Raw genomic sequence first — 12,919 nt, forward strand, 5'->3', positions numbered from 1 at the left:
AAAATAGTGGCTTGTTGATCTGGACGACAGCTAACTACTGTACTTTACCACAAAGCTTCTGTGTGCTGCGATATGATTGGGCACTGGACATAATCAATCATGCTCCTATTGGGCGTTTCAGGGGTCAATTATCCAGAGGGGCGGGCACTGCCTGCTACTGAGAGCCTGGTTCGGCCATTTTGGTTCTAATTCGCATTGGCCCAGGCACACCGTTTTGAGCCACAATGAACTGCTCCTGCGCTACACAGTCGTGCGCCGTGATTGGTTGATTTCTGATCAATTTGCAAGCGATTGGCCGCAGTGCCCACGAGCTAAAACGACAACGCCCGCTTCTGACAGAAGCCACGCCTCTTTGCCATGCTGTTTCGCGGTGTATGGCAATGATTGGCTTTCGTGATGTTGTCTTATTTCTCGTTAGGTGATTGGCCAGATTCACATGCTCTCTTACTATTGGTCCATTGCTACTCTCACAAATACATCAGCGCAGGCGCACGCCCACTGCCTTTTCCGAAACATGATAGCAGTAAAAGCCTGCTTCAAAATGACACGGATGTCCATTTTAAAGCAGGAACAATCCCCGGTCCTACGCAGACGACAACATGCAAAGAGTTTATTGGCTGTAAAACATCCTTCGTCTTGAACTAAATTTAATCTTTGAATGAAAAAAGTCAATACCAAAACATTTGCAGAGAACACCAAATTAGATCCAAATTGGTGACAATAAAAATCTGTCAAGCTACACAAGAATATTTTAGGTTAAGGTTAGTATTGCTCTGCAATACCAGAGACCTTGGTAATAGTATGATTATATTCATCAACTTATAAATAGCAGATGTCACTGTGTTAAGATATGCATGAGAAAATATGTCTACATATCATGGCAGATGCAAGAATCAAATTTGTCATTAAATATATATTCTTCACAATCAGGACTGCAAACAATCATTTTTAAAATCCTTTTATTTCAGACAAAACCCCACACACCTCAATAACACAGAGCTCCATGCATTAGGTCCACAGTGGGTCTCCTTTGAGTACTCAGCTGTGGCTTACTGCAAGCAATACTATTTACATTTATGTGTTCACCTATAAAAAGATATACAGAGTTGTTGCTTAACACAATACAGGTTTCAAATAACAGAACATAGCATAACATCATCTACTATTGTGACGGGAGAATGGAGGCAAACTTGCCCAAATAATTGTTGATACTTTTAAGCGATGAAGTCCAGTGGCCTGTTGAATCCCCCCTTTCTGTTCATGTACTGCCTGAAAAAAATAAATATATAAAAACACATTACATCACTGTTACCCTCGCAACACTTGCAGATTACATCATCGAGCACCAATGGGAGAGCAGGGATCTCTGCATAGAAACACCTGCAGAGGTGATTGGCTATAATAACAGTGGTTGATGCTGAGGGGACTGAAAAGTTGACGTCTTAACTCGGTAACGTGACCAGCTACTGGGGTTCAGATAATAACTTCAAAAGTATCACCATGTAACAAAACAAGGTCTCATGAAGCATCTGGAAAAGTGCTCTGCGGCTATGTGCAGCACTGCTGTGCTGCTGCACGACCAACACCTAGCTTGATGTATTCAGAGACATTTGTTTTCTTTGTGGTTGTCATACCTGTATTTCCTCTTCATGGTCACATTGACAGCATGTGCATTGGCTGCTCCATCCGCTTTCCTACCCTGTTTGAAAACAAGGTTACTGCTTCTAACATACGAAACATCACATACTACACTTAAAGTTAGTTGAGCTTATAGCCACATATTACTAATACATTAAATGCAGAGCTCAGCTTGGCTTCCATTGTTCCCTTTTATTCACAAAACTAATTGATGATGATAATTTTAAAGATGAGCATGTGTAAAACCTTTAAAATCAATTCAGTAAACACACAACTGAGAATCAGGATTGAAGTAGGTGGAGGAAATACTGTACAATGTGTGTTTAACTATTGGAAAACTAAACCATGATGGCAGTTTTCACATTACATTTGACAGAAAAAACTATTGACAAAATTCTCAGTATCAAACTTGCTTTATGTGTTGTGATTCACTAAAAAGAGTGCAGACAAATTTAGCCTAAAATTGCTATTAACACAGCCGTTACAGCTCAGTGGCTAACACACAATATTCCTTAACATCACATACCTGCAGCTGCTTCACAGTCAAACACTTCCAGCTGCTGACAATTTGATGTAAAGCATGTAGGAAGGACAGCTGCTGGAAGGACTTCACTGTAGAGCCGTTGCATATACTGTATATGCAACGGCTCTACAGTGAAGTCCTTACATATATGACGTAAATTTAGAGTGAAGTTGGCGATGGAGGGCATGCGTGTTGTCCAGTGAAGTAAATCAAAATTTAGATTTGTACATTTTCCACTTTTCTTTTTGTTCATGGATAATAATTATTGCAATAGAGGCACAACCTTCACCTTCAAAAAAATAAAAAACAAAAATCATGACACAGGTGTGAATCCTGTGATCAGGAGCTACCTACTCTGTGAATCCTAGCTGCTCTGATACTTTAGCCATTCACAGTGGTTATAAAAACTGGTACATTGAGCTGGCACACTGAAATTAATGCAAACAAACAGTATGCCCATCCTCAGTTTAACTGCAGAATGCAATGAACTATATTTGTAACAAACTGCACCTCCTTGTGGCTGTATAAAATAGGTCACCCTTGTTCTCTCACCTTGGTGGTGTCAAAGGAAGCAAATCCCATCAGTTTCATCATCTCAATTTCCTCTTCTGTTTTGCCCTGCATGTCCTCCTCTGTCAAAAAATAGTGGAGTTGAATTTTGGCATAAACATGTATGTTACACTCGGAAATGTCATCAGCACTGAAAACTCTGAAGTTCCTCTTTTATTAATAGGAATATTATGAATACATGATTCTTTTTTACATCTAATACCTGAGATCTGAATGGTCTTTGCTTTCTCCTTAGCATCTTTGCGGTCATCGTCACGTCGGTCTTTTTGTCTCACAGGAGAGAGGGATGAGGAGCGGTGACGCCTCGGAGACCTGCAGAGGGAACACAAAGATGGCTGCAGGACGGGTTACCACGACTACTGAAGGCAGACACTTATGCTAGTTAGAGTGGTTAATATAGTACATATCAGATCACGCAGATCACTGAGCTTGAGGGGAAAGAGTCCCATAAATGCATTGCAAACAACACAATGCTTTTTCTATTACACTTCGTTATAAATAGCACAGGGGTACTTGACTTGGTTGCCTTGGGTAATTATAGGGTTAGGCAGGTCAGGAGATGCAAGAGAAATACTATCCAGTGTTCCAAAATCTGTTTCTCACCTTGACCGCCTCCTGTGAGGAGAGCGTGAGCGGCTTCTCCGCCGGTCTCTGTCCCGATCACGGGAACGAGAGCGTTCCCTCTCCCTTCGCCTTCGCTCGCGCTCCCGTGAATTTGAGCGGGAACGCCTTCTCTCTGCGCAAAAGGAGGAAATGAGATCAGGACATAAGCAGTAAACTGGGGATTTTAAATTGGCCACACGCCTGAACATTCTTCTCTATAAAGAGGATTAAGGAGGTTTCCTTCAATACTTTGTTGAACTTCTCTACATGTCTGTTGCTATACCTGATGTTCATACAACATGTATAAATGACAGTGGCACCATGTGATGCCTATTTTAGTGGTGAGTACCATTTTCACTTACTATGATATATTGAATTTAAACGCATGCCACAAGGCAACTGAGGTATAGCTTGGTGACTGACATCAAGTTTTGGATAGTGATGAAATATGCTCTGAAAGTGCTGATACATTGTTAAAGTATACAGTTATTATTGTTGATGTAATTACAGATATGACAGCACTGTGAATACAGATTTCCTTTAATATTAAACTTTTGATCACTTTAGGTAAAACTTGGCACACTGAGTATGCGAGAACACATTAGCATGCAGTTGTGGTTCTGCATGACAGATAAGTCTCTTCGAAGAACAGGTCACCCTCACCTGTATCCTGTAACACAAGATTGTGGTTGAGAAAGCTGCGAATGTTGCGTTCATGCTGAGCACTGAAGAGCAAATTCTTTGAAAACTGCCAAACGTGTAGACACTTAATGTCAGCATAACTGGCAGAATTAACCAACAACAATCAGTCTTTGATGTCAGACAAACCCAAGATAAGATATCAATCAGTACTTGCTGTCTCAAATAGGATGCACAAACAATGTCTATTGAAAAAGAGTAGTAAAGAATATCTGATATTTTACTATTGGCCTTTAGAGACTTGGTCGAAGTGCAGGGGCCAAACACGTTAAAGGTTTTATCTCCACACACATCCAGACAAATATGACAGATGGTATAAACCCAACGGTGAATATTAAACTATATTTAATGACGCAGTTAAAAAAACAGCAAAACAGAAAATCCGCCGGATATGACAGGATATTAACAAGCCCACGGTGAACTATGGAAAGATCTAGATCAGTCTGTTGGCCTACAATACTCAGACTACACCGAATCACAGATATTGAAATACAAATCAATTATATATCATCTGAGTTTTAAACCGTGTAATCTACCTAATGTAAACAGCAAAGCTAACGTTACGTACTTAATTCACTCCACTGGGAAAAATTATAAACCTGTAGAAAAATGACAATGTTATACCCCGTGAGTCATATTTAAAAGTATGAAGTTAGTGTTGAAAAGGTATCATTTACATTTTCTCATTATATATTTGCTTTCTCCGAGTGTAAAAGAAGAAAAAAACCGTTTTGTTTTTTTTGGCTAGCTGAACATCCAGCTACGTTGTGTTAACGTTAGCTTATTTAGCTAACTTACATCTCCTTTCTTACCTCGTCTGGGAGGAGTGCGACTCCTGCTCCTGCCCATTTTCAGAAAAAGATCAAATATCACCCTCGTAGATCAATGCAGTACTAAGTAGAAAACAATATGAGCTTAGCAGTTTTAACAAACAGTAGGTTGTTTGTGGTTCTTTAGCGATAATGGCTGCTACTTCAAGGCAGGCTCCTCTGTTGTCTCATGAGGTCAACAAGCGAGCTTCCGGTGACCTTTCTGCAGAGCAGCGCCCTCTGCCGATCCGGAGGAGAGCATCCGTGTGGATCTGGAATGAATCACAGACTGTAGTTTTAGTTGAAGTTTTGTAGTTTGCAAGTTTGTTTTTCATGTGTATGAAAGAGGAACTCCATGTGAAGTACATTTCTCTGTTGTTTCCGTACAATCTGTCTTTTTTTTAATATATATTTTATTTCAAAATGTCCGCAAACAGTAACAAAGGTTAACATGGAATCCCATACAGATAAAGCATTAGGAGATAAGAGCAGAACCACTGACAAACAGAAGAAGACAAACAAATTCAACAGGACAAAAGAAACAAATAAGGATGAGAGAGTACAGAAGAGAGCTCTAATTCCTTCATCAACATCCTTCATCACATCTCTTTTTGTTTGTGAATTTACATTTATGTATGTGGAATTTAAAATATTATATTTTTAAATCTATGATTAACTTGAAAGAGACTTCTTTCACTTTATTTGTTGGAAGAATTTTTTTTTTTTGTTGGTAAGGACCACATTTTTCCAGTCAATATTACTCACAAAATGACTCCAATAAAACGTTGCTGTGGCCGTACTATCTCTGAGAGGCTATACAGTGCTGCATGAATGACATCTTTCTGTAGGCTAATTTTGGATTATTGCACTATATAAACTCTGTGGCAAACACAAGTTGATGATACTCACACATTTCATTCAGCAAGATTATCTTCACAGATGAACACCACTTTTATGATTTTTTTTAAACATTTGCCTTGTCCTGGACTCACTCTATCCTACCAAGGGGGACCATTTCAGTTCATCTTTGGAAACAAAAGGAAATACATCTCTAAAAATAGCACCATAAAACATCAGGATGTAAATTGTACATAAATTTCCCCTCCAGCAGCCTAAGGTATATTTATACATCTATAATACATTTCCTTGCTTTAATCCCCAGACGCCTGTGTGAAGCAGGACATTGAGAGAGTAGTATGACCTCAATGCAATTAGTATCATGACAGGTTTCATCTTCACCTTTACTCTCTGAGCCATGAGAGGAAGCCGAGAAGCTGACAAGAACCAGCAGATAGAACAAAAAATACTAAATGGTGGGTGAAAAATAGTCTGTGTTGAAAATTCAGCGGGCAGCGACAGCTCAACACAGGAAGTAAATCTTTATTTTATAAAAACTGGCGCAGCAATAACATCATTTTAGTGACCAAACTACTCAGCGATAAGATTAACAACAACATCAGTCACCGGCTTCTTGTGCTCGAGCTCCCATGATGCACTGCCCCTCTCCGGTTGTCCAGGCAACGAGAAACAGTTGCTGCTTTTTTTACTCCTCAACGGTTACGGGATGGTAAGTTAATGTAAGAAAACTAACCAACTTTTAAGTTTAAAAACAAACTTAGCTTAACTCAACCAAGAACGACTTTCGCAAAACATTTTACCCGTACAGCTGTAGGCTACAGTCGTGGGGCGACATGTGAACAAATGCTCGTACGTTTGTTGTTGTAATGTTTCGTATTTCGGAGTGTAGTATATAAGTAACGGTTGTGGTTTGTACCGGTAACGTCAGCTAGCGACGTCAGCTGCTAAAAGTTTGCCGGCCAGCTCACATGTTTACACGAGCCAGTGAAAGTCAGAGCCACTTTCATGCAAAGGGTGGTTCAACAGTGCTTGTGTAAGTGATTTGTTAATTTCGTTTCTAATTAGAAAAATGATAGAATCAAATGAATAAATCAAAAATAATAATATTTACATACATAATAAAATACAACATAACAGATGTTTATAATTTTGTTATGATTATTGATCCACTAATGGGTTTGTTACTAAAAGGTTCAACTATTTTATTGTGTTATTCTGCTGGTAGGCTTTCCCCTTTGGGGTCAATATAGTTTTCATTTCAATATATAATATAATCTGTAATATTACCATATTACATCTTTTTTAAATCATGTCTACAAAGTAACTTAGAGTTGTGAAAAAATAAAATGTAATAAAAAGTACAATATTCGCCTCTGAATTGTAGTGGAGTGCTACATGACCAGAGAAAACAGAAAAAAAGGCCTGTGGTATTCCCTTCTGCTGAAAAGGTAGAAGAAAAGCAGAATGCACAGGCAGTGCTTAGTTTTGGCTCTGAATCTGTTTTAAAACAGGAAACAGTATGGTGGCCAGCTTGTCACAAACAGTATCATATTACATCCAAATAGTTCACTACAATACATGCATGCATACAAAATGCAAAACAACAATATGTGGCCCTAAAATCTGGCAGATGTAACTGCTAAGCAAATGTAACTGTTTTTGAGGCCTTCTTTGCAACCTTATCTGCCACTTCCTTTTCTTTGATACCAATATGTGCCTTCACCTATTAAAATGTTAAAAGACCCATCATTTGAATTCTGTATAGTGTTTGTCGTCAAAATGTCTGGTCTGCTCTCAACTGTACTGTAAACTTGCTAGTGATGACTGATCCTTTTCTTCGCTTTGACATGAAACTCTGGAATAATACATGATACCTATTTTATAAACCAACATTTTTGATGTCCCCAGAATGCTCTGTGATTCCCTTTTTCTATATGTCACTGCGTTTAAGTGTGTTTATCTGTGTGTGTTTATATGCTTCAGTATCCAGTGTAACAGAGAAAGAAGGAATATTTGAGATGGAAGCTATGACAAATATGGAAGAGGAGGAATTGAAGACCATTCGTCTGGTAAAGCTGGGTCATTGACTATAGTGCAGAAATTTAAACTTTGTCTTTCATGACCATCACTGTCACTGAATAAGAATTTATTTCTCTTGACCTCCCTCTTTTTCTCCCGCCTTTCATCTCCCCATCAACCGGAAGTTGTTTATCGGTTGTGCGGCTCTTCCTGGTATAACTGAAGAGTCATGGTCAGAGGAGAATAAGAGGGCTGTGGATCAATTTATTGTGGACACTACTATCAAAATCCTGACGGTCTATGTGGACCCCAACGGCAGGCTGCGGGTGGAGCACTCCTTGCCATCATCGGTACAGCACACTTTCCTCTACACTTTTAATCCTAATTTTGATGAGTTTGATATACAACTACTTGCATGATCCTGTCAGAGAACAATGTGTGAATGCCTTTGTTTACACTCCTGAAAAGCAGCCACCTTAATTTTAATTCATCTCCCTCTCTGTATTTCTCTCTTTCGTTCCACAATCACACCTAAACATTTCTGCAGGTGGTAGATATTTGGTGTTATTTTATCCGCGAATCAGGGGCCACAATCACAGCAGAGACATTTGACACGGTTATACAGTTTGCCATGGAGGGAGGCGACCATGCCAAGAACCTGCTTGAATTCAGTACCTGTTTGATTGCACCCCTTGTTCCCTCCATGGACTTCATGGACAAGAACTCCAAGGACCACTATCTCCAAGAGATGCACTGCTTCCTTAACTTCCTCACAGGTGAGTACCTCAGAGGAAAAGAGAGAGAGGCACAGATCACAGTTAAAGGGACAGTTACCCCAAAGACCCCAAAATCAACAATACTATTTTTACCCCTTAATTGTAGTGCTATTTATCCATCTAGATTGTTTTGGTGTGAGTTGCTGACTTTTGAAGATATCGGCCACAGAGATGTCTGCCTTTTGTCAAATACAATTGAGCTAGATGGCACTCTTAGCTAGCCAGCAACATTGGTAGCTTGTTGTGCTCAAAGTGCCAAAAAAAAAGAAAAACTAGACAGCAATGTCTGTTTACAGAAATCATAACCCAGTAACTCAAGATAATCCACAGACCTGGTTGTGACCAGTTTCATGTAGGAACTATTTTCTTTCTACCGTATCCCAGCCCAGAGGGAAACGTGCTGCATGTGGACGAGAGGACTGTGCTTGTGACAGCGCAGGGTGTGAACATTGATTGCGTCCCCTTTGGCTGAACTGTTAACTTTAGCTAGCTTAGTGAGCTCTGTTAGCTAGCCTCTGCACAGTGATACTGCTGGTGTAGTTCCGTAGACAGAAAATGGTTCCTGTCAGAATCTGCTCGCAACAAGGTCTGTGGATTATATTAGGTAACCGGGTCATAATTTCTGGAAAGAGACATTGCTGTCAAGTGTTTTAAATGGGCGCTTTGAGCACCACAAACCGAGTGCCATTTAGTTCCATTATATTCAAGAGAAGGCAAACATCTCTCTCTATATATCTATATCTCCAAAAATCTGCAACTTACACCATAACAATCTAGATGGATAAATAGCACTACAGGTAAGAGGGAAAATATGTCTTTTGAATTTTGGGGTGAACTGTCTCTTTATACAACACTACACATAGAAAATGAGCTCTAAAAACTTCTTGACACCTGTTAAAAGTGTTTTCCTTGCTTTCCCTACTATAATTTGACACTGAGTCTCTTTCTGGGTCTCTTCCGTACATTGTCATAAAAAAGATTCAGCAACTTTTTTATTAGCTCCTGCATGCAGGCTGCACACATTTTGCTTCAGCTGGTGAAATGTGCACAGGATAGCCATCATGACTTGCTGAAATTGTCACTGAGCTACATGCACGTGTGCTGCAGTGTGATATATTTTTCACTTTTATTTTGAACAGATGTGGTGTATAAGAAGGAGGGCAGAACAGTTCTATACATCCCAGTGGAGTGCCTAAACTACAGCTCTGAGGATGCCTGCAGAGATAAGATGCTGGTACAGAGAATGGAGAGTAAGCCTCTATGTTTGTCTGTGTGTGTGTAGGTGGTGGTGGGGATTCTTCACCCACCTATCTTTCTTAATTTCTCCCTACAACTCCTTTTTCTCATCATATCCATGCTTCTTTCCCAACATTTTCCTAGTCATACTTAGTATTTTCACATCATTCCAACCTTCGCTCTTCTTTGTCTTTTTTTGTCTTCCACTCACTTGTTCATTCTGTTTTTAGTTGTCATGATCGAATGGACAGATCAGATCAAAGAGCTGCTGAATGACCAAAATACGATGACAATGAGCGACACCGGTGGCCCGATGCAGGAGATGGCCCTCTGGGAGAGTCGCTCTGCCGAGCTGTTAGAATTCAGCCAGCAGCTGCAAAAACCAGAGGTCAGGCACGTCCAGGACATCCTGCAGCACACCAAGTCTCTCTATTTGGAGCGCTTCTGTAAACTGGCCAAGGAAATACAGGTACAAGAAGTTTGCACCATAAGTCTAAAATCATCTCTTTACAAAGGTATACATACGATACAATTATGGTATGATGCAGTTAATGTTATTATCAACCATCCTTTGTGTGTGTGTGTGTGTGTGTGTGTGTCCAGGATTTCTCTCAGGTGGCCCAGTTAAACATGAAGTTCCTGTCTATATTGAAGGAGCCATGTGAAGAGCTTGCCCAGCTTAAGCCAAGCCAAATTGCTCCTGAAAAGCTGAAACACATTATCCATCTCATTCGGGTCATCTGGATCAACTCCAAGTACTTCAACACCAGCGAGAGGATGACTCGTCTCTTCTGCAAGGTATCTGCATTTTACTACATTACATTATATTACATACTGTGCACACAGAGACACATGCTGCAATCCACTATTCATATAGCTAATAGCTATTATGTAGACAGTTAATAGATCATGTATGTCACAGCAGAATTTTGCTGTCAGATATGCGAACCACAGAAAGAAAGACAGACAGACAGCGAGTCCTTGACTTTTAGTTAGATAGTTGCATTTTACGTAAAAGTGACTCATTATACCTTATTATTGAGCATTTAATAAATGTGAAAATATTTCTGTTAGTTGGTCTTTAAATACGTATTGTTTGTTTTCTTCTGTGTTGCAGATGACCAATGAAATCATCCGCCTGTGCTTACAAAGCATCTCTCTGGATAAGATGTTTAAGGGCTATGTGGCATCCAGCAAGGACAACCTGAATGACTGTATCAAGTGCTGCGAGTCCTGGAAGGAATCTTACCTGCGGGTCTCAAAGAGTCACCAAATGTAAGAGAAATGTCACCCATGTTGAGACTCAACTCAGTGTGATCTGGGTACATCTGGGGACTTCTGGGGAAGTCTTAATTCTAAAATGTTCAAAAGGCAATGTGTTTGATTTTAAGTATTTTAAGTCACTGCTGTATATGGGTTGAGTGTGAAGTTTAATTGACATTTAGTTGTGTCAAATAATTTTGGTTTAAATGCAGAAATAAATAGTCCCTTAAAGAGCATTGTCAAACAGAACAGCATTGATTTCAAAGAGTTTAGTCAGGAGATGACGAAGAAGATTGTTCCAGATACAAGATGCATAAAACTGAATGTTGTTCCACCATGCTTCAACCGTGATTAAGAAAAACAATTCCTGCAGATCGGAGATGGCCTGTGTGATTAGGGTTTAACATGAATTGATGGCTGTTGACAACCTGTTTTTTGTTTTTGAACACTTGACATTTGAATGATCGCTATAGACCCATGCTACTGAGGTACTCAACTAACTCTGCATTCCTGGTTCTGACACTCTCTTCCTCTCTTACCTCTCTTATTCCCCACCTGATGTACAAGGTGTTCTCCAATAGAGTGGGTCCTGGACCATAGGAGTTTTTTTGAGGTGGTTGATGCTTTCATTCAGAGGTTCACAGAGCTGCTTGAGGTAAATATTCCCCTCGCTCACACATGAACTGACTCAAACCTGCACACTACATCTCTATAAATACATGCTGTTGAAATCCATGTCAATACAAGCAACCACTCCTGTTAAAAATGCTGAAGCCAATGCAAGAGTTGCCTGTAAATATTGAGATTACACACAGGATTGCCATGCAGAAGTCTTTAAATGGAACTCAGGCCAGCCACAGCTGCTTCCTCTATCTGAGTCGTCAGCTTCTTAAAAATTACTAACGTGCGAAGCCCCATTAACCTGCTGATGTGTCAGTCATTTCAAATTCATGTCATGCTTCCAAGCAGGACTGTTTTTTTAAGTCTATCCAAGGTTTCAGACAGCTGAAGATACCAAATGTGTCAGACCAAATTTTGGAGAAATGTGTATGATGTGACACTGAAGACATCAAGAATATTTCCATTTGGTCGAATGGTGCAGCCATAAAAAACATGAACTATTTGTTTTGGATATTTCATGGGATGTAAACATCATCTAGTTTCAAAGGAGAGCTGGATTTAGCTGATACAGAATTTACCAAAAGTTCTTCACAGGTACATTACCAATAGTTATAGAAATACAGTTTGTAGGTTTAATATTCTCGCTGGCAAGAGTAGGCATCGATCATTACGTGATTAAGGTGTAATTGCTTACTATATGATGACATGATGATTTCTGTATCCTTTTATTCTTCAGCTCTGTTGTCTTCCTCTGGTTATAAAACATTTTTTTCTTAAAGGACAAAATTCAAATTTAATCATTATCTATTCACACCCCCCGTCGATAGAAAGTTGATTGAAGTTCTGTATTCCATGAAACATCTGTGTAGCTTCACAGAAAAACAGTGTTGTATTCATGTCTTTTGTGTCTTCTCTATCCCTCCTACATTGTCCTCTGAAATCCTCTTAAATCACTGGGATGTGACCTTAAATTTATTTAGTCTTTAAACTGAAAATTGATTCACAGAATATTTTATTATTTGCAGATACGTTATGCATTGTGTATGATTTGTGACAGGTATGTGACTGCATGCATCAGTTTGCCCGTTGGGAGGATGGTCAGCAGCGCCAGTCACCAATCTTCGGCACCATCCAGGGACCAGCATTCAGCCGCTGCCTCCTGGAGATAGAGGGCAAGTTCCACCGTGGCCTACAGACACTGCACTCTGTTGACAAGGGCATTCTTGATGTGGAGAATACCACATGGCGCAATGAATTCAACACGTATGTCTATTGCTCTTTTACACATTCAAACTAAAACTAAA

General features: G+C 39.7%; 2 protein-coding genes across 2 annotated transcripts in view; one reads left to right on the forward strand and one right to left on the reverse strand.

Annotated features, from left to right (window-relative positions):
- Window positions 1-942: 942 nt before the first annotated feature.
- On the reverse strand, window positions 943-5,031 carry snrnp27 (small nuclear ribonucleoprotein 27 (U4/U6.U5)). The gene is made up of 6 exons (XM_073467233.1): window positions 4,846-5,031; window positions 3,335-3,467; window positions 2,934-3,043; window positions 2,714-2,793; window positions 1,635-1,699; window positions 943-1,269 (listed from the first exon to the last, which is right to left on the reverse strand). Exons 1-6 carry the CDS (start codon window positions 4,880-4,882, stop codon window positions 1,215-1,217), a joined length of 480 nt encoding a protein of 159 aa, XP_073323334.1. The 5' UTR covers window positions 4,883-5,031; the 3' UTR covers window positions 943-1,214.
- A 2,705-nt stretch (window positions 5,032-7,736) lies between these two features.
- dnah2 (dynein, axonemal, heavy chain 2) overlaps window positions 7,737-12,919 on the forward strand; it is a 53,945-nt gene continuing 48,762 nt past the window's right edge. Inside the window, exons 1-7 of the mRNA XM_073465519.1 lie at window positions 7,737-7,769; window positions 7,905-8,069; window positions 8,267-8,495; window positions 9,635-9,745; window positions 9,962-10,200; window positions 10,335-10,529; window positions 12,673-12,878. Coding sequence (XP_073321620.1) covers window positions 7,737-7,769; window positions 7,905-8,069; window positions 8,267-8,495; window positions 9,635-9,745; window positions 9,962-10,200; window positions 10,335-10,529; window positions 12,673-12,878 — 1,178 coding nt within the window. The remainder of the gene's footprint in view (window positions 7,770-7,904; window positions 8,070-8,266; window positions 8,496-9,634; window positions 9,746-9,961; window positions 10,201-10,334; window positions 10,530-12,672; window positions 12,879-12,919) is intronic.

The sequence above is a fragment of the Pagrus major genome, chromosome 5, assembly GCF_040436345.1.
Source record: "Pagrus major chromosome 5, Pma_NU_1.0".
NCBI lineage: Eukaryota > Metazoa > Chordata > Actinopteri > Spariformes > Sparidae > Pagrus > Pagrus major.

Excerpts from the sequence above, each read along its gene's own strand:
- snrnp27 (XM_073467233.1), bottom strand. The coding sequence starts at position 4,882 with ATGGGCAGGAGCAGGAGTCGCACTCCTCCCAGACGAG. Across the intron at positions 3,468-4,845 it reads TCGCACTCCTCCCAGACGAG|AGAGAAGGCGTTCCCGCTCA; the intron begins GTAAGAAAGGAG and ends CCTTTTGCGCAG. Across the intron at positions 1,270-1,634 it reads ACCATGAAGAGGAAATACAG|GCAGTACATGAACAGAAAGG; the intron begins GTATGACAACCA and ends TATTTTTTTCAG.